The sequence below is a fragment of the Heterocephalus glaber genome, unplaced genomic scaffold, assembly GCF_053883595.1.
Source record: "Heterocephalus glaber isolate CG9 unplaced genomic scaffold, H.glaber_assembly_v1.0 deba00000546, whole genome shotgun sequence".
In the NCBI taxonomy this organism is placed as follows: Eukaryota; Metazoa; Chordata; class Mammalia; order Rodentia; family Bathyergidae; genus Heterocephalus; species Heterocephalus glaber.
Window position 1 is genome coordinate 5,705,370 of NW_028258147.1, and position 25,233 is coordinate 5,730,602.

The 25,233-nt window shown below is 37.3% G+C and overlaps 1 protein-coding gene and 1 pseudogene across 2 annotated transcripts in view; one reads left to right on the forward strand and one right to left on the reverse strand.

Moving 5' to 3' along the window:
- The window catches only part of Copg2 (coat protein complex I subunit gamma 2), a 124,612-nt gene that overhangs the window by 20,409 nt on the left and 78,970 nt on the right, over positions 1 to 25,233 (forward strand). For both annotated transcript variants that reach the window (XM_004856323.3, XM_021237587.2), the window contains exons 6-9: positions 10,510 to 10,585; positions 12,646 to 12,738; positions 13,708 to 13,794; positions 15,128 to 15,285. In XM_004856323.3, coding sequence (XP_004856380.1) covers positions 10,510 to 10,585; positions 12,646 to 12,738; positions 13,708 to 13,794; positions 15,128 to 15,285 — 414 coding nt within the window. The remainder of the gene's footprint in view (positions 1 to 10,509; positions 10,586 to 12,645; positions 12,739 to 13,707; positions 13,795 to 15,127; positions 15,286 to 25,233) is intronic.
- Positions 7,430 to 7,576, reverse strand: LOC147829605 (U2 spliceosomal RNA; annotated as a pseudogene).

A 25,233-nucleotide genomic window follows, 5' to 3' on the forward strand; every position in this document is an offset into this window, starting at 1 on the left:
TATTACCACTCCAGATAGACCAGGTTAGTGGCTTTCCCTATTGTTCCACTTAATTGCTCTCTGGGTTTGCCTTTGGTGAGCTGAAAGTCTGGGGAGGTTGCATCTTGTTTAAGATTCTTTTCATTTTCTTTTTTTTTTAAGTTTGATTCCTGGGTTGACACTTTTAAATTGCTTATGACTAGTAGCTTTATTGCCAGTATTAATAACCAGTATTAATAAACCATAAGAAATGACTACTTCTCAGAAGCATCTTCCAGCTAGCTTTTGAGTTTTGAGTCTGTTGCAGGATCCTATCTCTTCAATTATTGGGGATGAGAAGTTTCTGCCTACTTGGCCCAGCTGCCAATTCTTTGGCACTGGCCTGTAGGTTGTTTTTTTGTTTTATAAGACCCTTAGGCAGTCTCAGTCTTGTTATACCAAGAGGAACAACTAATTAGCACAATTATGTCACCTTGGCTGAAGTAGTACAATTAACAATAACAGTAGCATCACAAATAGCCTAGAAAATGACAAACTACAGCCCTTAATACGGCAATTTTACCCTTCGGGGAGAAGATTTAAAAGGGGTTAGTGGGTAAAAAACAAATATAAGAAGAGGAAGAGATCAGAAGCAAGGCTGGAGGACAAAATTTAGGAAACTGGTGGAGAAGACAGGTGAGAAAGAGAACAGGAAAAAGTAAAAACCAGAACAGAACAAAAACAACAAAAAAACTAGAAACCATGTTCAAACAGTCAAGAAAAAACAAAACAAGAATAGAAAGGAGGAAAAAAGGAAAAAAATGAAAAGAAAAAAGAAAAACCCAAAAAGACCAATTCCAGGTGTGTCTCTGCTGTCACTCTTAGGCAATATGGGCAAAGAGTCCAGAGCCAAATTGATTAATCCCAGCAAGCTAGCCACAGCTTCATGGTAGGGTAGTGGATAATCCCAGACAGCCTGCCCTTTTAGTTGCTCTGTAGTTTAGTCTGGTTTCTGGCTATGAGGCTGAAACAGGATTCCTTGAGCCTACAGCATCTATATGTCTTCTGCCACCTTGAACTCCACTCCCTGACCTCTTACTGACTTGAACTAGGCACCCACACCAAGACACTGGGACCCACTAGATGGAGTCTGCTCCAAGCTGTTCTGAGTTCTGAGCTCAGTTGGACCCTCTCCACGATGGCTACCAGCCAGTCACTCTCTCCTGAGTGAGGTCTGAACCTGGATAACTCACCAACCACTGCAGTCTGGTGCATCCACTGCTTCGTTCTACTGGTGCATTTCTCTGTGGAGGCCTGTGGGGTAGCCAGCAGTCACCATGCATCTGCAGGTTTGGCCCACAGTTCCCTTGCTGAGAGTCCGGGCTTGGGAGAGAGCGCTGCTTGGTACCTCCCTCCTTTTCATTAAAGTCTCTCTCTTCACTCTCTCTGTAGACTTCAGTTCTGGCCTCAGATCCTTCCTGGGTACCAGGGACCCACTCCCCTGCTCCTCTCCCTCCTCTCCCTCCACCTCTTCCTAACCTTCCCCCACCCCCCATCACACTGCTATAATCCAGTGTTTGGACATCAAATCTCAGAGAGGGTCCTTCTCTGCCCTCACCACTCTACTGTCTTCCCAGAAGTCTCCCCCTTCCCTTTCAATTTAAAAGAGTGAGGAGTATTGTTATTAGATCTTCCCTGAAGTTATTGTGCAATCCACCAGTGAATCCGTTAGATCCTGAAGTTTTCCAAGTTGGTAGGTTTTTCATTACTTCTTCAATTTCATTGCCTGTTATTGGATCATTCAGGGGTTTTGTATCTTCTTGGTTCAGTTTTGGTAATTTCATATGTATCTAGGAATCTATCCATTTTTTTCAATTTTCCAATTTTTTTTGAGTATAGGTTTTCTAAGTAGTTACTAATAATCTTCTGTTTGTAGTGGTGACTGTTGTGATTTCACTTTTTCATTTCTAATTGCATTTATTTCAATATTTTATTCCTTTTTGGGGCTAAGATTGGCAAATGGTTTATCTATTTTGTTTATTCTTTCAAAGAACCACCTCTTTGATTCATTGATTCTTTGTATTTTTTTTTAGTCTGAATTTCATCTCTGATCTTTATAATTTTCTTCTTTCTACTAGCTTTGGATTGTTCTTGTTTTTGTAGAACCTTAAGGTGCCTCAGGTTACTTATTTGAACTTGTTCTGTATTTCTGATGTGGGCATTCACAGCTATATGCTTCTCCTCCTAGAACTGCTTTCATTGTGTCCTACAGGTTCTGGTATTTTGTAATGGCATTATTGTTTGAATCTATGAACTGTCTTTTCTTCCTTGATTTCTTTTGTGACCCATTGACTATTCAAGAGTGTATTGTTTATGGGCTGGGGATGTAGCACAGTAGCGCCACACCTGCCTGGCAAGTGCAAGGTCCTGAGTTTGATCCTTGGTTCTGCAAAAAAAAAAAAAAAAAAAAAAAGTATTGTTTAATTCCCATATGTTTGCATATGTGGTTACTTTTTTCAGTTTTTATTTTTTATTAGTATGTGTGTGCAGTCCATAGTGATTATGTCCCTCGTGGGGAGTTGGTATATGTATGTCTTGGTTACTTTTCTTGTTGCTGAGACAAAATACCCAACATCCAAAATTAAAAAGGAGGAAAGGTTTAGTTTGACTCACAGTTTATTGAGGTTTCAGTCCATAGTCAGCTGGCTCCAAGGCAGGGTGGCATAGCAGAGGAGAAACAGTCCGTGGCAGGGTGGGCAGAAAAGCAGTGAAGCAGCAGGCAGAGAGTTTGCCTTCTTTCTGTCCCTTTATATTTCATCCAGCCTACAAGCCTATTGATTCATGCCACCCACACTCTTGACGAGGCCTCCATTAACACTCAGAACTATGCTAAACCAATTTAGTTATCAGACCAATATCACACCCCTTAATCCAGCATCACATACCCATGATCCGGCCACCTCCCCAAAACCCCAAATATGAGCACATGAGACTTTGAGGGGCACATCTAGATACAAGCCATAACAAAGTACATAACACATTTTAATTCTTTCTTCATCCTGTTCCCCTTCCTTTTCCCCAGTCCCTCCATCTCTCGATCTCCTTGCCATTTGAAAAAGATCTATTTCCTTACTTCCTCTTATCTTTTATTTTGCTCTTTATTTATATTTTGGGTTTCTCACAAAAGGAAACTATGCTGTATTTTAAGCTTTATTTCATTTAACATGTTTTCTAGGTATATCCATTTTCCTATAAATTCTGTGGTTTCTTTTGCTATTGTCTAGTTTCATTGTACTGTGATCTAATAATGTGCATGGTATAATTTCTATTCTTTTGCATTTACTTAAGCATGCTTTATTGGCTGGTATGTGGTCTGTTTTAGAGAAAGTTCCATGTGCTGCTGAGAAGACTGTGTATTTTGTTGTTGGGTGGAACACTTTGTAGTGTAGATGTCCATTTGTTTGAAGGTATGGATTAGCTTTGGGGGAGTTGGGAGTTTTGAGAGACATTTTGTCATCTTATCTTCTCATACTTCTGTTTGTATGTGTGTGTCTGTGTGTATGTGTGTGTGTGTGCGCGCATGTGCACTGAGGTTTGTGGGCTGAGTATGGTGGAAAGATTTGCTGCTAGCATGGAGACCTCTTTAGAGTTCGTTTTTCAGTACTGCACTCTGGGTGAGGCTATCTGTAGATCTTTGCCTCTGTCCCAAGACCCAGCCACCTCCATTATTTAAGAGAGGAAGCTACAGTATACTTGACCTAGCACCCAGTTCTCTGGGAATAGGCCACAGTATTTTCTCTTTTTTTGGTACCAGGGATCAAACTGGGAACTTTGCTCTTGCAAAGCAGGTGCGGGAACCACTGAGCTAAATCCCTGGCCCTAGGCCACAGTATTTTTAATGACTCAAAGTCAATCAAGATATTGGCATACAGAGAAAGCAATTCCTTGGCAATAGCAGTAAAATCAGCAATAGTAATAGCATCAAAGACAAACTGGATATTGATGTACCCTAAGAACCAGTAACATACCACCCTTAACTGTAGGAAAGAGGTCTATAACTATAGTATAAAAACTAAAATGAATCAAATATTGACATATAGTAAATACTAAATGTAACAACTGTACCTCCACTAATAGAAAAATATTCAACAATAATAGTGTAAAGTAACTACCTACAGATTAATAAAGTTTGTTTATGCTAGTAAAGGTGGGGGGTGGGGTGGGAGAATAAAAACTATAAAATCTATAAAATTAATCAATGGAAGATGAGAAGGAGGAGGATAAAGTGAGGTGAAGGTTCCAATTAGGAAGTAAAAGGATACTAATAGGATTAGATAAAAATAGCAGAAAAAAATAAACAAGAAAAAGGAGAAAAAAGAAAAAACAATAAAGGGATAAGAAAAATAAGATGAAAAAAATAAAAGGAGAAAGGGAAAAAAAATACCCCCTTAAACCCCAAAACCAATAAAGGAAAAAGAAAAAAAATGGGTAAAAAATATAATCTTCTGTATTTTAAATGAATGCTTTCTAGGATCTGCAGTCTTGGAATCCAGGAAGTTGCAGTTTTTAAAATCTAGCTTTAGGGTCTGAGGGTTTGTGAAATACCCCTTCTACTTCAGAGATACCTCTATCTGTACCCCCTAGACTGTGGTAACTGTCCAAAGCCAAACACGTGTCCTGCTAACATTGGTAGATGGGGAAAACAGACCGTTACTCTCTGCTGGATTTAGGAAGTGGGTTGGGGGTTCAAGCAGATTGCTGGACTTAATTCCAGTGCTTTCAGATCCAGCTGCTTCTGAAAGCCACACTTGCCAGGTCTGGCTTCTCACCACAGAGAGCAGGGGTCTGTGTTCTTCCTACCCTATGCTTGCACTTCTCTGGGAATCTGTGTCTAGCCAGCACCCTCTCTGCAGCTGTCTCATTTGGCTGTCTCTCACCTAGTCCCTGTGGTAGGGTAACACTGGAGAACCTTAAGTGGAGTTTTTCTGAAGTTGTTCTGTGGCTCAGCCTTAAACAAGTAATCCCTTCCCAAAAATGAATCCTCATTAAACCTTCTCCAGTATGGCAGGTGCTACACTGGATTTTTTTCTCCAACTCTAACCTGCCCACACTATTTTTTTTTTTTAAAGTTTACAATAGCTTATGCACAATAGGAAGAAAAGGTCCAAAGGGGTAGGGGTAGTGGGAGGGGCAGGGGAAGGAAAGAAGGGAAAGGAAAAATGATGAGAAATGGTAAAAACAGAAATAAAGTCTTTGTAAATAGGGAAGTGTGGAGGGCATAAAGGGAGGGCTAGGAATGGGGAAAAAATAAGAACCAAGGTTCCCAATGAGAAATGTAGATGTGTTTTATACCTAAAATGTACCAATAAAAGAATTTAAGAAAAAAAAGTAAAGTTTGTAATAGCTGTGGGCTTTTCTTGGGCTGGTGCTGCTGGCCTGTGCATTGTTTCTTACCTTCTCTCCCAGGGCATTGGGTTTTTTCCATGATCAGGTTGGTTGATTGGTAGGTACCTCTGGTGCCTTGGGCTGGGAAGAAACAAAACACAGAGGGGGCTTGGAGTTAACAGGTAGCCATGGCAAGGGCATGGGATCCATGGGAGTGGAGTTTGCTGGGGGTGCTTGTGGCTTCTGTCTGTAGGCCCCACTTACAAAATTTATGCATCTGCTGTGCTTTATTTTTGTATCCCTACAAAATTCAGATTGAAATTTGCTTTCCTATGTAATAATATTAAGAAGTAGTACCTCACTGTCCTGAATGGGATTAGTGCTCTTATAAAAGAGGCTCCAGAGAGCTGCCTCTTTCTCTTCCAGTGATTCTGCTGCGTGAGGACACCTAGATGGTGTCATCTGTGAGGAATGGGTCTTCACCAGGCATCAGATCTGCTAGTGTCTTGATCTTGGACTTCCTAGCCTCTAGAACTGTTCACAAATAAATTTCTGTTCTTTATAAATTACCTACTCTAAGCCATTTCATTACAGCAGCAGGAATGGATTAAAACAGCATCCTGTTGAATGTAGATTAAAGTTCCTGCTGCCCAGAGAACAATGTTTTAAAGACATGAAAAGGCAGAAGAATTTAACTCATTAGCTCCTAGTTCCTAATGGTTGAAGGTCGTTTGCAGCACAGAAATACCTTATTATCTCTTGTATTATATGTGCCTGAGTGGTGAGTTGACACGACAGGCATCTCACACTCCCATGTCAGAGTTAACCTGGGAGAAGAAGTAAACCAGTCTACATACCTGGAATGATGACTACTTTGGGTTACTTGTATTCATCATGTAGGTGAAGGTAAAGAAAGGAACTACTGTATTCAGAGATATTTAACTGACCTTGATTTCTGTCTGGAACTAGGGTTATTTCTATATAATTGGGGCAAAGAGGACTATATCTAGAATTCATGGTATATCCTTGGATATATTTTGGTGCTTTCTATTATGTCTGTGACATTGGTGACTGGGAATAGGGAAAACTGAAGGTCCAATCAGGGAACATCCAACAGAGGGCTCAGATCCTTTGGGATAAAGGTTTGAGTCACCTACTGTTGCAGTAAGCAAGACTAGATGAAGTGCTGGCTAATTTTCTTAGTTTTCATAGGTCAACTTTTTCGTCTAAAGTTTTATGGCAACTACAAAAGAACTAAAGTTAGAATATAAATCTTCCATATTTCAGAAAGAAAACAACACTTAGCAAAATAAAACACAACTATTACAGCTGTTTTATCCAGCAAGATAGCTACTAGCCAAATATGGTAACTTAAATTATAATGAACATTAATTAAAGTTAAGTAAAATTAAAGGCTCACCTCCGCAGTCTCACTAATTGTATTTAGGTGCTCGGTAGCCACATATAACTTGTGGCTACTATATTGAATGATGCAGAACATTTCCATCATTGCAGAAAGTTCTGTTGGACAGTGCTGCCTTATAGGAAACAAAGGAAGTATTCAGAAGAGAGATGTAACAAAACACATCGACAGAACTAACTCTAAACACAACCTACTAAAAAACCCAACGAGCTTAAAAAATAAAATACAACTAAACATATGCTACATTTTGTAATTCATAGTCGAAAACAAATTAACATAAAGTGAATGTAGAAGGGTGGTTGAAAGCACACAAGGCAAACACTGTTGAAAGGAAGCTCAGAACTTGCTATTAATACTGTATTAGGAAATTCATATCAATGCAAAAACACTTTGAATGAGACAGAAAAGGAATACTTAATATACAAACTTAAGGCAGAACTATATTAAATTATCAATATAGCATTAAAGTACATAAACCAAAAATCACAAAAAAATGCAAATAGAAGCAAACCAGAATGTCCTGTTATAAAAAAGAAGAAAAAAATGATCTGAATAATGTATTTGTAAAAGTTAATTAATATTTTTAAATTATACCTTTATAATAGAAATATCACCTTTACAAGTGTTTATAGGGTACTTACAAAGTTCAGCGTACATTCAGCCCCTGAACACTCCTTAATTTCAGGAAGTGGAAGTACAACAGAGTCTATTTTTTCTTATTACATTGCAGCCAAACTATAAATTTATTTTGAAAAAGAAACTAATATTTAGATACTACACTTGATCTTATCCAAAAGGCCGAGAAGTGATAGAAACTAATATTTAGAGAAGTAGAAAGAAATAATATATTGAGAAGGAATTAGCCGTTGTTATTTAATGTGATTTTCGTTATATTAAACTGTTTAAATTCTTATTTTGTTACTTTCAAGATGAGTTGTTGTGTGCTTTGGTTTTCCCATCTTTAGAACAGGGATAGTACTAATCCCTTCTTTTAGGGACTTTGTGAAGATTAAATGATTTTTCTATATTTGAACACTTATTAGAATATAGAATAAAATAAAAATTTCAATTTGTTGTGGCACACAGAAGTGATGAATACTGAAAAGTAAACTCAAGAAATGTACAGGACCTATCTGAGGGAAACTTAAAAACTGCTGAGAATCAAGTTCAAGAAGGCCTGGGAAAATAGAAAAGATTCATCCTTTGTTAGCCTGTATATGTATATTTATTGCAGGCACTTCAAAAGATGTTAATGAGGGCTGGGGATTTAGCTTAGTGGTTCCGGCACCGGCCTCACATGCGCAAGGTCCTGAGTTTGATCCCCAGTACCAAAAAAAAAAAAAGATGTTAATGAGATATTGACAGATGATTCAAAATCTTTTCAGAAACAGCCTATGTGACAACAGCCAGGATCATTTATATAAAGAAGAATCATGAGGGGGAACCTGCTCTATAATTGTATAGTAATTAAAATAAATTTATATTGAAAAGGGAAAAATAAGTAATGTAAGAGAAAGTACAGAAATAGGCCCAAATTCACATATGATTTTAGTATTTAAAAGGTAACATTTCCAATCAATGTAAAAATTTGTATATAGCACTAATAGAAAAATATTCTTGTTTATTCTTAAGTTATATTAAGTAAAAAAAGGTAACATTTCCAATCTGTATAAAAATTCAAAAAGAATCATTGATTTGGGATAATGGCTACCATTTGCAGGGGAACACAGCATGGATTTCTAACATAAATGTTTCACTAAAATTAACTTGAATATTTTACTTTGATAATGTGACTATCTCCCAAATAATCTTTTAGCAGTAATTTTAGTGCTTGTTGATGTTGCTTGTCTGAATTTATCACTCTGGTGGTTGAAAATGGTGATTTTCCCCCTACTTCTTTTATCCACACATTTATTATTTAACAGTTTTTTAACAAAACTCTCCCCCTTAAAATGTTCAAGGGCTGGGGATTTAGCTCAGTGGCACAGCGCCTGTCTCACAAGCGCAAGGTCCTGAGTTCAATCCCTGGTACCAAAAAAAAAGTTTAAGCATCAATCTGAAATTTTAAACATTTTTGTTTGTGTTATAAACCATTTCTATCATTATATGTATTGATTCTCATAATGGTCCAAACTTGCTTAACAGAATCTTCATTTTGTAAATCTTACTGGAAAATTCAGTTATTTGTGGGAAAATGGTTAGCACATCATTTATCCAAACAGTGGAAATCTGTGCTACTAATAAAAAGATATTTTAGAAATACTCAGATATTAGCCAGGTGTGCTGGTGTATACTTGTAATCCCAGCTCAATGGTGAGCTGAGGCAGGATGATTACAAGTTTGAGCCCAGTCTAGGCAATTTAGTGCCTTATTGAGACCCTATCTCAAAATAAATCTAGGCTGAGGATGTAGCTCAGTGCAAACACCCTAGGTTCAATTCTCAATATTAAAAAAGTTTTTAAAGGGGCTGGAGATTTAGCACAGTGGTATCGTGCCTGCCTGGCAAGTGCAAAGTCCTGAGTTTGATTCCTGGTACCGAAAATAAAAAACTGATATATTTAAAAATACATGGATAGATATGTAAAAATGTTTTTTAAAGTGTTGATATACAAGTATTCTCTAGTTACTAAGTACAAAAGGAAAAGTTTCAAAATGAAGAACCAATGGTGTCCATTTTAATAAATGTCTGTGGTTGTATGCATTTAAAATTTTTTCTGGGATTATATACATTTAAAAAAATTTTCCCTTAATAAGAAACTGTTCATAGTGATTATCTCTAAGTTGTACTAAAAGTTAGGTAGGTGAGGGAAGATTTAAGTATATTTTATACTTTTCTGAATATTTAAAAAATTAATTGTAAAATAAATTAATTACTTTTATAATTAAAGAAGAAAGAAGCCAGGCATGGTGGCACACACTGTAATCTCAGCACTCTGGAAGACTGAGGTTGGAGGATTACAAGTTTAAGCCTAGCTTGGATGATTAAGCCACTTAGGGAGACCCTATGTCAAAATAAAAAATAAAGGGCTGTGGATGAAAAAGAAATCAAAGGACTTTTGTTATTCACACTGTTTTCTCTTGGTGTCTTACCAGAGTGAGGTCAGAGTTGTGGGCCATTTTGGGTTATGTGAGAGTTGATAAAGAGGAAAATTGAGGGGCCGGAGATTTAGCCCAGTGGTTCTGCCGCCTGCCTTGCAAGCGCAAGGACCCGAGTTTGATTCCCAGGTACCCCCCCAAAAAAGAGGAAAATTGATAGTTTGAGGCTTACACAAATGCAGGAGGACAAGAAAAAGGAAAGCAAAAAGGTGAAACCTTTTAAAACTATGGATGTAGAATTTTGTTGCTCAGACCATGTGCCTCTGCTTGTTTCTGAAGCCATTGATGACTGCCATTGTACAAAGCTATGCATAAGAGAGAGAGAACTAAATGAGTTAGTCTTTTTTGTTAGTTTTTAATAAAAATTTGTGTCTAGTCTGATAGCTTTTTAGAATTTGGGTCTTTGTACCATTATCCTTATTTTTATACCAGTTATTAGTTTTTAAATTATAGTTTCTTGTCTATTTGATTTTTACCTCTTTCCACTGGATTGTAAGTTTCAGGAAGGCAGTGGACTTTGTTTTGCTCACCATTGTATTGATTAGATTTAGAAGTAATTAAGGGGACAATTGCGAATTAGCTAGGAATGGTCTCTTCAAAAAAGAGTATTTTAATTGATCTTCTGTGAACTAATCGATTTTTCGTAGTCTGACCAAGGACATGACTGGAAAGGAAGATGTGTACCGGGGCCCAGCGATCAGGGCACTCTGCAGAATCACAGATGTAAGTTCTTTTTGTTTTCCTGAGTTACCAAAGGGAACATTCTGTTTGTTTGCAGGCAATCATATAGATTTAGCAGGATTCCCTAGTCTGACTTTGTGAATCTCTAGTGTAAGAGAAAGATGACCACCAAAAAGGCTTTTGTGGCTCTGGCTTATCGTCTTTCAGATTATTTTCTTTTGTCTATTTACATTAATGTGCTTTCTCACTATACAATATTTGTTATCACGAATTGTAATAGGACACATTGCTTGTAGGAAATAAAAGTCCATTCCAATTTGGCTTTAAACTTCTTAAAAAATTACAGTACACAGGTCACTCAGAATGTGATGTAAAGCTTATAACCATTTAGTTAAAAATAGGGCAGATCTAGGGAATTTAGAGCAGGATTTTTAGATATATACTGTGGTTATCTATGATTTCCTAGACTTGGGCCTCTTGTTTAGATACTTAAGAGACAGAATTTTGTTAGCCACTAGTAACCAGTAGCTTGTGTACACCTCGGTCTGAGTCAGATTTTTCTTTCTTTCTTTTTTTTTTTTTTTTTTGGTACCGGGGATTGAACTTGGATCCTTGTGCCTGTGAGGCAGGCGGCAGAACCACTGAGCTAAATCCCTGGCCCATCTGAGTCAGATTTTTAACCTGATACAGTCTATCAGATCTGGAGTGATGAGTTCATTTAGTGGTTAGGTTGTTTCTTCCCAGGAACTCTGAGTAGGAAAGATCGAAATGAAAGGCAGGCCAGTGTTGAATAATAGCTATATATGCATGTTTGGATATATCTTACATGTATATTTGCAACCTTCTTAAACCTTTGAAGTTTGGGCCAAATCAAATTGTAAATTTGGCAAATTTGGATCCTAAAGGGAATACAGATTTTTTCTGCTCTGTTGTTTTGTTGTGATTGTTTTTAACTTTAATTGGTAACATAAGTCTAGACCATGCCAGAGCTAGCAATAAAATTCTCTTTTTATTTGAATATTGTTCCTAATCTGTTTACTCTTTTTTATCTGCCACTACCTTCCCAGTGCTAATTTTTTTTTTATTTTTGGTACCAGGGATCCAACTCAGGACCTTGCGCTTGCAAGGCAGGGGGCGGAACAACTGAGCTAAATCCCTGCCCCCCCCCAGTGCTAAATTTTAAAGCAATAAAGAACTGTATTTCCATAAGATTTTGTGCTGAGGGCTTGCTGTAGTAGGATGTTGAAGATTAGCTAAGGGTGGACTTCTCTGGGGAGAACATGTATGTGTCTGAGATAATCACACATTATGCTTAATTTTTTAAAGTGTCTGGAATCCGTATATAATATATGTTCTTCATATAAAGGTATTTTTTTGTACTGGGGTTCGAACTCGGGACCTTGCGCTTGCAGGGCAGGTGGTAGAACCACTGAGCTAAATTCCTGGACCCATATAAAGGTATTTTGAGGACTTCAAAAGTAACCTCCACATTTTGGAAGGCTGATCAGGAAGATCACAAATTTGAGCCCAACCTAGGCAACTTAGTGACTTAGCAAGATTCTGACTCAAAATTTAAAAATGTAAAAAGAAGTTTGGGGATGTAGCCTCTACCCCCATACAGGAATTTGTTTATAGCAGCTCTTACTGAGAGATTCAGCTTCTGCTTATGTATTTTCTACAAGGTGGAATTCTCCACTTTGAGACATTTTGTTTCCTTATTGAACAGTTAAACTTTATCACATAATAATCTTGAGTGTTCTTTTTTGAAACTCCACTGGGTTATTTGGGTTCTGCACTCTAGGATATTATTACTATATTATATAATAATCCTTTTAATGTATTCTAAGTATTCTAAATATTAAATATAAGCACATGACTAGTTTTTGTAAATTACTTTTTTTTTTTTTGGTACCGCGGGGATCAAAAGTAAATTACTTTGATTTTTTTTTTTTTGGTACTGGGGATTGAACTCTGGTCCTTACGCTTGCAAAGCAGGCAGCAGAACCACTGAGCTAAATCCCCTCCCGGAAAGTAAATTACTTTGAAGTGGTAATTTTGCATGACAGTTTTTTCAATAGCTTTTTCTTTCTGAATGTTATTAGGGAACAATGTTACAAGCCATTGAAAGATACATGAAGCAGGCCATTGTGGACAAAGTCTCCAGTGTATCCAGTTCAGCCCTGGTATCTTCTTTAGTAAGTGAGCAAGCAATTTTCTGGTTCTTATACATGTAACATTTTCTAGTTGCAAAAACGAAGTATCACAGTTTAAAAATATGTATACATTTCTGTTACTGTATCCAGATGTGTTTTAGCATTGAGCAGTTAAAGTAGACAAAATCATAGAATTTCATGTTTGAAAGGTTTTGGGAATGCAAAGTTGTGCACATAATTGGGGTGGAGGGTGAGGTGAAGTAGAGAACAGTGAAGAAACTGAGAGCCATTCCTGTAAAAATTTTTCCTTTATGACCTGTGGTTCTACCTCTTACTCTTTTGTCTTTCCTTGAAGCCCTGTATCTGCAATATGTCCTTCAATCCAGTCTCCTGTTTCACTTCTGAATTCCTTCCCTAGAAGCAGTCTTCGTTTTTAATAATAACTTTTCTTTATCCTTTTCATTAAAATAAAATAAAATAAAATGTGGGGCTGGGGATTTAGCTCAGTGGTGCCGCTGCCTACCTTGCAAGTACAAGGTCCTGAGTTCAGTTCCTGGTAACAAAAAAAAAAGTGTTGCACTGCATTTGATTAAAATCAGTAATGAATGTGTGAGTGTATTAGAACATCTGAATCATAAGACTTCCTGATTCTGTAATGCTTTTGGTTGGTTTTTACAGCAGGGGATATATTGTGCTCAGTTTCTTTCTTCAAAGGAGTTTCCTGGAACAGTATTTAAGTATTAACCATTCTGTTAAGTATCAATTCCCTTCCTCTTCTTCGCCTTTCATTACTTTTATATACCCCTTCCAGCTTACAAACATAGTTTCACTTTTGCACAAAGGTATTGAAAATGTTTCTGGTTTATCAATAATGAAAATATGAAATACTTATTTAGCTATAAAATTTTCTATCTTAAGAAATGTCTAATGTAATTTTGCAAGAAAATTAACTCATGTTTCTAAACTTCTAGTGATCATACATTATCTATTCTCTTTTGCTCTTATATATAGCATATGATGAAGATAAGTTATGATGTGGTTAAACGCTGGATAAATGAAGCCCAAGAAGCTGCATCAAGTGACAATATTATGGTCCAGGTAATCTCATTGAATCACAAGAGTCTGTGGATCCAGATCTGCTTTCTTTAAGGGGAACTAATAGTGACTAAAGGCAAAGTGTTTGGCATTTAAGCAGCCTACCAGTGCATATTCTCAAGTAGTTAATCTCACTAATTATGATTATTATCATAGACCCTTTGAGTGTTTAGTAGAAGATAGGTTACCTTCTGTAGGAATGTTCAGTAAAGGTTCTTATGTTCAGCAATAGATTGAAATGTTCATTCCAAAGGTCCTTCAAGATGTATTGTAGGCTTTTGTATGAGAAGTAATTTGTGGAAAAAGATATAGCCCTCAATTTCTAGTTTTTCAGGCCTTGAGTACAGACATTATAAAAATAATAAAGAACAGTTTTTACTTTATAAAACTTGGAAATCATTTTGTCAAAAATATCTTTTTATGATAATTATTAGGCTTATTTCTTATTAACAGGAACAAGATTATTATTTTATCTTCTTTCTGTTACTGGGGATTGAACCCAGAGCCTCACGAATGCTACGCAAGCACTCTAGCACTAAGCTACATCCATTTTTAAATTTTGACACGGAGTCTTGCCAAGTTTCCCAGTCTGGCCTCGATCTTGTGATTTTCTTGCTTTAACCTCCTGAGTAGCTGGGATTATAGATCCCAGCAAGACTATATTCTTGACTAGCAGTCTTGCATAAAATACTTCATGTGTATTTGAGAGGGTATTTATTTATAGCTTTAAAAATATTTATATTTTCTCATATTAGCAAATTATATAGAAACAGTAGTAACTTTTCCCTTGGACACTGTCACTGTCCTAACTCTGTTCATTATGTTTTTATACAAAGCATCATGGTAAAATTCCCAGCCTACTTTAGGAGATTAATCCTATAACTCCTGAGGTGATCACACATGCTTTAAAGCTACTAAAAGAGACCTATAAACACGCATAGTGGTGCCAACAACCTATAGTTAGAGCTCTTGGAAGGCTGAGGTTGGAAATCGCTTGAGCCCGTAAGTTCAATACCACTGAGGCAACATAGTAAGATCCTGTCTAAAAATAAACATGTATGAATGAATGAGAACTGCAACACTGGTAAAGCCTTGGATTTCAGTATGTGTGGGTCTGGTTGAAACTGCTAGAATTTGCAACTTCTTATAAATTATAATTTCTTATCATCTTAGTCTTGCCTGTGTTTAGTTCACTATGAAAAAGATATCTATATACATTTAACTTGGATTTCTTCTTAAGAAACATCTTTTATCTAGTTCCATGTTATTCTATTTTCATGGAAATTTTTTGTCTTTTTTCTAGTCCGTGTGCCATGTTCTTTTTCTTGTTTTTCAGTATCATGCATTGGGAGTACTGTATCACCTTCGAAAGAATGATCGTCTTGCTGTTTCCAAGATGTTAAATAAGTTTACTAAATCTGGTCTCAAATCACAGTTTGCTTACTGCATGCTGATCCGAATTGCTAGTCGTTTACTAAAAGAAACTGAGGATGGGTAAGTGTCTTCACCTTATGTATTTTCCATTTGCAAGTTAATGTACCTCTAGTTGAAGTGAACTCTTATAAATATTTATGAATATTTTTAGGGCAATGTCAACTTTACAGATAGGTTTGATATTTTCCATATTTAAAAAATTATGAAATTACAAGTAACACAATTTAAAAATGTATAGCTCTTGTATATGCACCTAATAGGTTATGATTGATAATAGTATATATATATATTTTTTATTAAATTCTTTTATTGGTACATTGTAGGTATACAACACAATTACATTTCTCATTGGGAGTTGTACCTGTACATAATGCATCTTGGTTCTTATTTTTTTCCGATTCCTAGCCCTCCCTTCACGCCCTCCACCCTTCCCTATTTACAAAGACTTTATTTCCATTTTTTCCATTTCTCATCATTTGTCCTTTCCCTTCTTTCCTTTCCCTTGCCCCTCCCACTACCCCTACCCCTTTGGACCTTTTCTTCCTATTTTACATTATCGATTATTCATTCTAATCATTGGTACATTTTAGGTATACAATATAATGACATTCATCATTGGAAATTTGCACCTTTACATAGACTCTCTTGGTTCTTATTTTTCACCCTTGCCCAGCTTTCCCTTCAACCCCTCCATTCCTCCCTATTTTCAAAGATTTTGTTCCTGTTTTTCCATTTTCTCATATTAATCCCATTCCCTTCTATCCTTTCCCCTAGCCCTCCCACTTCCTTCCCCTTTGCCCCTTTTCTTCCTATTTCACATTACCTATTATACATTTTAGTCCTTATTTACACTTTCAGTTTCTCACACCAGAGAAACTATTTGGTATTTATACATGTGTGTCCTATTTATTTCACTTAAGAGTATTGCCTCAATGTGCATCCACTTAGCTATAAATGTCTCTAATTTCTCATTTTTTATGGCTAGTAGTACTCCATTTTATAAAAAAACCACATTTTCTTTATCCAGTCTCCAGTTGATGGGCATTTGGGCTGTTTCCAAGTTTCAGCTATCACAAACTGTGCTGCTATGAACACGGGCACACATATATCACTGTGGTATGATTCTTTTAATTCTTTGGAGAAGATCCCCAGCAGTGGAATAGTGGGGTCAAATGGGACTTCCAGTCCTAGTTCTTTGAGGTATCTCCATACTGATTTCCACAGTGGTTGCACCAGTTGACACGCCCACCAGCAATGGAGCAGGGTTCCTCTTTCCCCACAGCCCTGCCAGCATTTGTTATTGGTTGATTTCATGATAGCAGCCATTCTTTCTGGAGTGAGGTGGAATCTCAGCGTTGTTTTCATTTGCATCTCTCGAATGACCAGTGATGTTGAACATTTTTTCATGTATTTATTTGCTATTTCTATTTCCTTGTCTGAGAAATGTCTGTTCATTTCAGATGCCCATTTTTAGATTGGGTCTTTAAATTTGGGAGGTCTGATCTTTTTAAGTTCTTTATAGATTCGAGATAGTAGACCTTTGTCTGAGGAAGATCAGGTGAAGATTTTTTCCCACATTGTGGGTTGTCTCTTCACACTGCTGGTGGTTTCTCTTGCTGTGCAGAAACCTTTTAATGAGAAGAGATCCCACTTGTTGATTGTTTGTGCTAGTTCACGGGCAACTGAGGATTTGTTCATAAAATCTTTTCTACACCGATGTCTTCAAGGGTTCTACATAACCTCTGTTCCAACTGGTTCAGAGTTTCTATTTTAATATTTAGATCTTTAATCCATTTCGATTTTAGTTTAGTGCATGGTGAGAGATATAGGTCTAGTTTTAATCTTTGGCAAGTTGAAACCAAATTTTTCCAGCACCATTTATTAAAGAGCCTATCTTTCCCCAGTGAGGGTGTTTGGCTCCTTTATCAAAGATAAGATGGATGAGTGTATCTGGCGTTGTTTCTGCCTCTTCTAATCTGTTCCACTGGTCCTCAGGTCTGTTTCTTTGGCAGTACCATGCTGTTTTTATCACAGTAGCTTTGCAGTATAGTTGCAGGTTGGGGATTGGGATACCCCCTGCCATGTCTCTGTTACCTAGAATTGCTTTTGCTATTCTGGGTCTCTTCTTGTTCCAAATGAATTTTTGGATTGTTTTCTCAAGGTCCATCAAGTATGCTGCTGGAATCTCAATTGGAATTGCATTGAATCTATATAGCAGTTTTGGAAGTATGGCCATTTTCACTATATTAATCCTTCCTACCCAGGAGCAAGGGATGTCTGTCCATTTTCTGATATCCTCTTCAATCTCTCTTTTCAGAGTGCCATAGGTTTCAGAGAAGAGGTCTTTGATTTCTTTTGTTAGGTTGATTCCTAGGTATTTCAGTTTTTTGGATGCCATTGTGAAAGGAATTGTTTGCCCTATTTCTTGCTCAGTGAGTCTGTCATTGGTGTAGAGGAAAGCTATTGATTTTTGTGTGTTGACCTTGTAACCAGCTACTTGACTGAATTTGGTTATTAAGTCTAGAAGACTTTTGGTGGAGTTCTTGGGGTCTTCTATATAGAGTATCATGTCATCTGCAAATAATGACAATTTGACTTCTTCATTTCCTGTCTTTATTCCTTGTATTTCTCTTGTCTAATTGCTGTGGCTAACGTTTCCAGAACTATATTGAACAAGAGTGGTGATAATGGACATCCTTGTCTTGTTCCTGATTTTAGTGTGAAGGATTTCAGTTTTTGACCATTTGGTATGATATTAGCTGTTGGTTTTTCATAGATAGCTTCTATCAGTTTGAGGTAGAGACCATCTATTCCAATTTTTTGTAGGGTTTTTATCATAAATGCATGTTGGATTTTGTCAAATGCTTTTTCTGCACCTGTGGAGATAATCATATGGTTTTTGTCCTTGGTTCTATTGATATAGTGTATTACATTGATTGATTTGCGTATGTTGAACCATCCCTGCATCCCTGGGATGAATCCCACTTGATCAGGGTGTATGATCTTCTTGATGATCTTCTGCATTCTATTAACCAGTATCTCATTAAGGATTTTTGCATCTATGTTTATTAGTGAGATTGGCCTATAGTTCTGTTTTTCAGTTGGGTCTTTCTCTGCTTTGGGGATCAAGGTGATGCTTGCTTCCAGGAATGAATTCGGGAGTATTGCTTCCCTTTCAGTTACACTGAAGAGTTTGAACAGTAGTGGCAGTAGTTCCTCTCCAAATGTCTTGTAGAATTCAGCAGTGAAGCCATCAGGGCCCAGGCTTTTCTTAGTTGGTAAGTTTTTAATTACATTTTCAACTTCATTGATTGACGTTAGATTGTTTAGAACTTTTAGGTCTTCTTCGTTCAGCATTGGTAATTCATATGTATCTAGGAATCTGTCCATTTCTTCTGTGTTGTCCATCTTATTGGCGTATAGGTTCTGGAAGTAGGTATTGATGATCCTCTAGATTTCTGCTGGGTCTGTTGTAATTTCACCCTTTTCATTCATAATTACATGGATTTGGGCCTTTTCTTTCCTTTTTCTGACAAGGTTGGCTAAGGGATTGTCAATTTTGTTTATTCTTTCAAAGAACCAACTCTTGGCTTCATTGATTTTTTAGTATTGTTCTCTTAGTCTCCATTATATTGATTTCTCCTCTGATCTTAATAATTTCCTCCCTTTTATGAGCTTTTGGGTTGTCCTGCTCTTCTTTTTCTAGAAGCTTGAGGTTCAGCATCAGGTTATTTAATTGGGCTCGTTCTGTTTTCCTAATATGCGTATTCACTGCTATGAATTTCCCTCTTAAGACTGGTTTCATTGTGTCCCATAGATTCCGATATGTTGTATTGTCATTGTCATTTAATTGAAGGAACTCTCTGATTTCTTCTTTAATTTCCTCTGTGACCCATTGATTATTCAGAAGTGTGTTGTTCAATTTCCACGTGTTTATGAAATTTTTCCCGTTTTTTTGCTGTGGATCTCCAATTTCATTGCACTATGGTCTGATAATATACAGGGGATAACTTCAATTCCTTTGCCCTTACTTAAACATGTTCTGTGTGTGAGTATGTGGTCTTTTTTGGAGAATGATCCATGTGCAGCTGAGAAGAATGTGTATTCTGATTTTGTGGGGTGGAAGACTCTGTAAACATCTGTTAAGTTCATTTGTTCAAAAGTTCGATTGAGTTCTAGTATTTCATTACTTATTTTTTGTCTAGTTGATCTATCTGTTTGTGACAGTGGGGTGTTGAGGTCCCCCACTACAATTGTATTAGTGCATATATGACTTTTCATGTCCGTTAGTATTTGTTTTATATAGTTGGGTGCATTAGTGTTTGGTGCATAGATATTTATGATTGTCATCTTTTCCTCTTGGATTCTTCCCTTTACAAGGATGTAGTGTCCTTCTTCATCTCTCTTAATCAGTGTTGGTTTGAAATCTCCTTGATCTGCAAAGAGGATAGCTATTCCTGCTTTTTTTCGGGTTCCTGTTGCATGGAGTATTGTTTTGCACCCTTTAACTTTCAGTCTATGAGTTTCATTTTGAATTAAGTGTGTTTCTTGTATGCAGCATATTGTTGGATTTTGCTTCTTGACCCATTCTGTCAGTCTGTTTCTTTTGATTGGTGAATTGAGACCATTAACGTGGATGGTTATAACTGAAACGTATTGACTTGTCATTGCCATGACTTTTTCTTTTTGTTGGGTTCTCCTCCTTTACATTTAATTTCTTGTCATGTCAGATGGGTTCATTCTGCTTTGCTTCCTGGGGTTGTGATCCTCAATGTCTGTTCCTAGGATATTGTGTCAAATTCTTTGGAGTGCTGGTTTGGTATTCACAAAGTTCCTAAGGTGCTCTTTGTCATGAAAGTATCTTATTTCTCCATCCATTTTGAAAGATAGTTTTGCAGGGTACATCAATCTGGGTTGGAGGCTGTTTTCTTTTAGGGCTTGGAATATGTCACTCCAAACTCTTCTTGCCTTGATGGTTTGTGTTGAGAAGTCTGCTGTGATTCTGATGGACTTTCCTTTGTATGTGATTTGTTTCTTTTCTCTTACTGCTTGTAGAATTTTGTTCTTCTGTTGAGTTTCTGGAATCTTAACAATTATATGCCTATGTGTAGATTTTTTTTTATCAAGGCTATTTGGAGTCCTATATGCCTCACTTATCTGTATGTCAAGTTCTTTTCCCCTGCTTAGGAAGTTTTCTGCCATTACTTCTGTGAAGAGTTTTGTTATGTCATCTCCACTCTCTCCTGTTTCCTCATTGACTCCAATCCGTCTTATGTTATTCTTCTTTGCATCATCTAGCAGCTGCTGGATTGATTTCTCATGTTCCCTTATAAGTTTGAAGCAATTTTTCTTTTCCTGGTCACTAATTGCAATCTTATCTTCTATATCTGAAATTCTGTCTTCACATTGGCTCATTCTGCTGTGTAGACTTTCAATGGAGTTTTTCATGTCCTGGAAATCTATTTGCATCTGTTTTATGGATTCCATTTGTTTCCTATGTTGGGATTCCATCATGTTCCTGAGCTCCTCTCTAGATTTATTAATCATGTCTTGCACTAGGGACACAATTTCTCCTGTTATGTGAGAAATTATTTCTGATTTCATTTTTTCCAGATCCCCTTTTGTTGCCAGTTGAGTGGGTCCAGGTGTTTGAGTATCAGAGTGTTCCATCTCATTTCCCTTTGGGGTTGCTGAAGGTGATCTGGAAGTCTGGTTTTGAGACTTATGTACGTGTTTTCTCATTTCGACTGGGGCAGGGTGCTGTTAGCGCCTGCACGGATTACCTCCTCTGAGCTGGGAGAGGTGGGACAGGGGCCAGGAGCGGCAGTAGGGATGGTAGCCCAAAAGCTCTTTCCTGTGGGCTGGGAGCAGTGGGAGGGATGGTGGCCAGGAAGCCCCTTCCTCTGGACCAGGAGCAGTGGGATGGCGGCTCAGAAGCCCCTCCCTCTGGGCCAGGAGCAGTGGGAGGGTTGGTGGCCTGGAAGCCCCTTCCTCTGGGCCAGGAGCAGTGGGACAGAAGGTGGCCCAAAAGCCCTTCCCTCTGGCTGGGAGCAGCAGGAGGGATGGTGACCGGGAAGCCCCTTCCTCTGGACCAGGAACAGTGGGATGGCGGCTCAGAAGCTCCTACCTCTGGGCCAGGAGCAGTGGGACTCAGTACTATGGTCTGTTGGTCCGGTGTCCTCTGTGTCTTTGTAGTGTGGAACCAGGTGGCTGTGCAGAGGAGCGGGGAGGCCAGGGTCCAGTGGATTGTTGCCAGGGGGCAGGCTGATTCGGTGTGTTCTGCACGACTGGGGACCTTGGTAGGGTGTGCGCAGACCTGCCTGTCTGCAGTTGGGTGATTCGGCCTCTTTCGCGTGATTCAGGACCTCGGTAGGGTGTGCACAGACCTGCCTCGATTGCTAATAGTATATTAACAGACTGATATTGAACAAAGAGTACTAATAGATCATCAGGCAGTTAATTAAATATGAGAGCTGGAAGAAGAATTAAGACTCATCCTGTGTATCCTGTAGTTTTATAAAAGAACATGATGAAGTCCTAAATTGACTTATATGCCTAAGATCATTCTGGAAATCTGAGGGATATGTAACATTGCCAGGTATACTTTAACAGTCTTTTGGAGGCTTGGGAAAAGGGCAGAAAGGAGAGAGAGATCTTTAGAGGTATAGTAAGCTGAGGATGAATCTAGTGAGTAAAAAAGATTCCTTTCTTTAGCTCAGAAATCTCAGAGCTTAATTGTATGACAGATTTCTCACGTGGCATGGAAAGCTGGGGAATAACATAAAGAACTCTAGAATCTGCCACTGTTGAGTACTAAAGCCCTGTGGAGAGGGGAAGCCTGATCCATCCTTCAAATCATTTGTAAATAGCAGAGAATTGAATCTAATTAAAGCTGTGACCAAATTGAGCCCCAAATCAACTACTAGCTGCTAATAACAACAAAAAAAGACTTACAGTATTTTGCTGAAAAGTGTTGTTTGCATCAGCCTCTACTGTACCTTTATAAACAGTGTTTATCAAACTGTCAGAAAATGAAGAGGCAGGGAAATGTGAACCATAATCACAGAGGAGGAAAGCATCAATAGGAGCTGACTTATAGATGACTCACATACTAGAATTAGTAGATAATGACTTTAAAACAACTATTAGAGGGTTTTAAAATATTTTCATTTGCATTATGGGGCTAATTTTCCTACTATGGTAGTTGTGTTTTTTCATTTAAGTGCTTTTTGGTAGTTTAATCTGATTTTACAGCTTTTGTACTTTTTGGAATCAGGTCTAGTAGTCTGACTGTATTCCATCTACTTAACTTTAATAAAATTATAAAACATCTTCATAACAAATAATAAGAGAATAACAATAGTTATTACACTGTGTATTGTTATATTCAAATTAGTTACCCAGTATAAGACAAACCAAAAAAGATTCTTACAAAAAAATCCCAAACATAATAACATAAACTTTTTCAATGAACTAAAATAAATAGTATAAAATGAAGCAAATTAGCATATGTATTGAAATACTTTTAAATCAATGGAATATGTAATTTAGGAAGTACAGTGGACCCTTGACTTATGAACTCAATCGATTCCCGAGGGCTGGTTGTAACTCGAGTTGGTTTTAAGTCACTGCAGCTGAGATCTGGATGTTTAGCTGGGTACACACTATAGGTAACAAGAGGCAGATGAATCTTCCATTAACCTAATTAACCCAAGTTGTGTCAGGCCAGTTGTAACTTGAGGGTCCCACTGTATTTGAACTTCTCTCTGTTTCCTCTTTTCTGTTTTGCTCTTTATTTGTGTGTGTGTATTCATTTCACTTAACATTATATTCTCAAGTTGCATCCATTTATTTACAAATGCTTCAACTTTTATCTTTCTATGTCAGCATAGTACTCCATTGTGTATAAATGCTACATTTTCCTTATCTAGTCATCTGTTGATGGACATATATGCTGTTTCTAAGATCTACCTATTATATATTGTGCTGCTGTAAACATGGCTATGCATGTATCCCTGTAATATGATTTTAACTCTTTTGGGAAGATACCTAGGAGTGGGATAGCTGGGCCATATGGAATTTCTAATTTTAGTTTTTTGAGAGTCTCTACACTGATTTCCATAATGGTTGTACTAACTTACATTCCCACCAGCAATGTAGTATAGAGTTCCTTTCCCCGTTTCATCCTCACCAGCATTTGTTATTTTTAGATTTTTTGATGATAGACCTTCTTTCTGGGTTAACATGGTATCTCAGTGTAGTTTTAATTTGCATTTCTCTGATAGCCAGAGATGTTGGACATTTTTATGTATCTCTTGGCCATGTGTACTTATGAGAAGTGTCTATCCATTTCGCTTGCCCATTTTTTGAATGGGTCTTTTATTTTGGGGGGGTTCTAATTTTTTTGAGTTCTTGATGTTAGTCCTTTGTCTGTGGAATAGGCAGCAAAATTTTGTTCCCATTCTGTAGGTTATCTCTTCACTCTGTTGGTTGTTTCCCTTGCTGTGCAGAAGCTTTGTAATTTGATATGATCCAATTTGTTGATTCTTGGTATTATTTCTTGTGCCATTGGGGAAAGTCCTTGCCTGTGCTTATGTCTTCAAGAGTTGTACTCATCTAAGAAAAAAAAAAGAGCTGTATGCATCTTATCTTCCTGCAGGTTAGGTGTTTCTGTTTTAACCTTTAGACCTTTGATACAGTTCGATTTTAGTTTAGTTCATGGTGAGATGTATGGATCTAGACTCAATCTTCTACATGTGGTATCTAATTTTCCCAGCATCATTTATTAAAGAGACTAATCTTTCCTCCAGTATATGTTTTTAGTTTGTTTGCCAAAGATCAAATAGCTGTATTGCTATAGCTGGGGTTGTTTCTGCTTCATCTATTCTGTTCCATTGATCTACATGCCTATTTTTATGCCATTACCATGCTGTTTTCATCACTTCAGGTCTGGGATTGTGATGTTACCTACTTTGCTTTTGTTACCCAGGATTGTTTTTGCTATTCTGGGTCTCTTCTGATTCTATATAAATTTTATTTTTTTATTTTAACTTTATTTTTTTATTAGTACATTTTGTTGTACATATCAATCACATTCATTATAGGGAATTTGTACCAGCACATAATATATCTTAATTTTCCTTTTTTAAAAAAACCATTCCCCTCTGCTGGGGATTTAGCTCAGTGGTTCCAGTGTCTGCCTCACAAGTGCAAGGACCCAAGTTTGATCCCTGGTACAAAAAAAAAAAAAGTTAAAGAATTTAACATTATAAAAACATTCCCCTCCCTTCAACCCTTTTTCCCCTCCCCATTTACAAAACTTTGTTCCATTGTTTTCCTTCTATTTTTTAAAAAAAATCTCTATTCCTTCCTCTCCTTCCTCCATCCCCCTCCCTTGTTCCCCTTCCTATTTGAACATTATCTTCCTACTTCCCAAACTCTGTCCTTCATTTTTCTCCTTATTTACCCTTTGAGTTTCTCACACAAGAAAAACACTGCAATATTTAAATATGTGTGTCTGATTTATTTCACTTAAAAGTATGGTTTCAAGGTGCATCCATTAACCTAAAAACATCTTGAGTTTATCCTTCTCTCTAGTAGAGTATATAAAAACCATTGTATATAAAAACCACATTTTCTTTATCCATCCATTGATGGGAATCTAGGCTGCTTCCAAGATTTAGCTATTGTAAAGTATGCTGCTATAAATATAAGTGTGCATATTTTGCTGTGATATGCTTTGAACTCTTTTGGGAAGATACCTAGAAGGAGAACGGCTGGGTCAAATGGTACCTGTATTTTCAGTTTTTTGAGGAATCTCCATACTGATTTCCACAGTTTACACTCCCACCAGCAATGGAGAAGAGTTCCTTTTCCCCCACAACCTCGCCGGCACATTGTTGATTTCTGGATGATAGCCATTCTTTCTGGAGTGAGAGGGAATCTTGGTGTTGTTTTACTTTGCATTTCTTGAATGACCAGTGATGTTGAACATTTTTTTTTGAACAT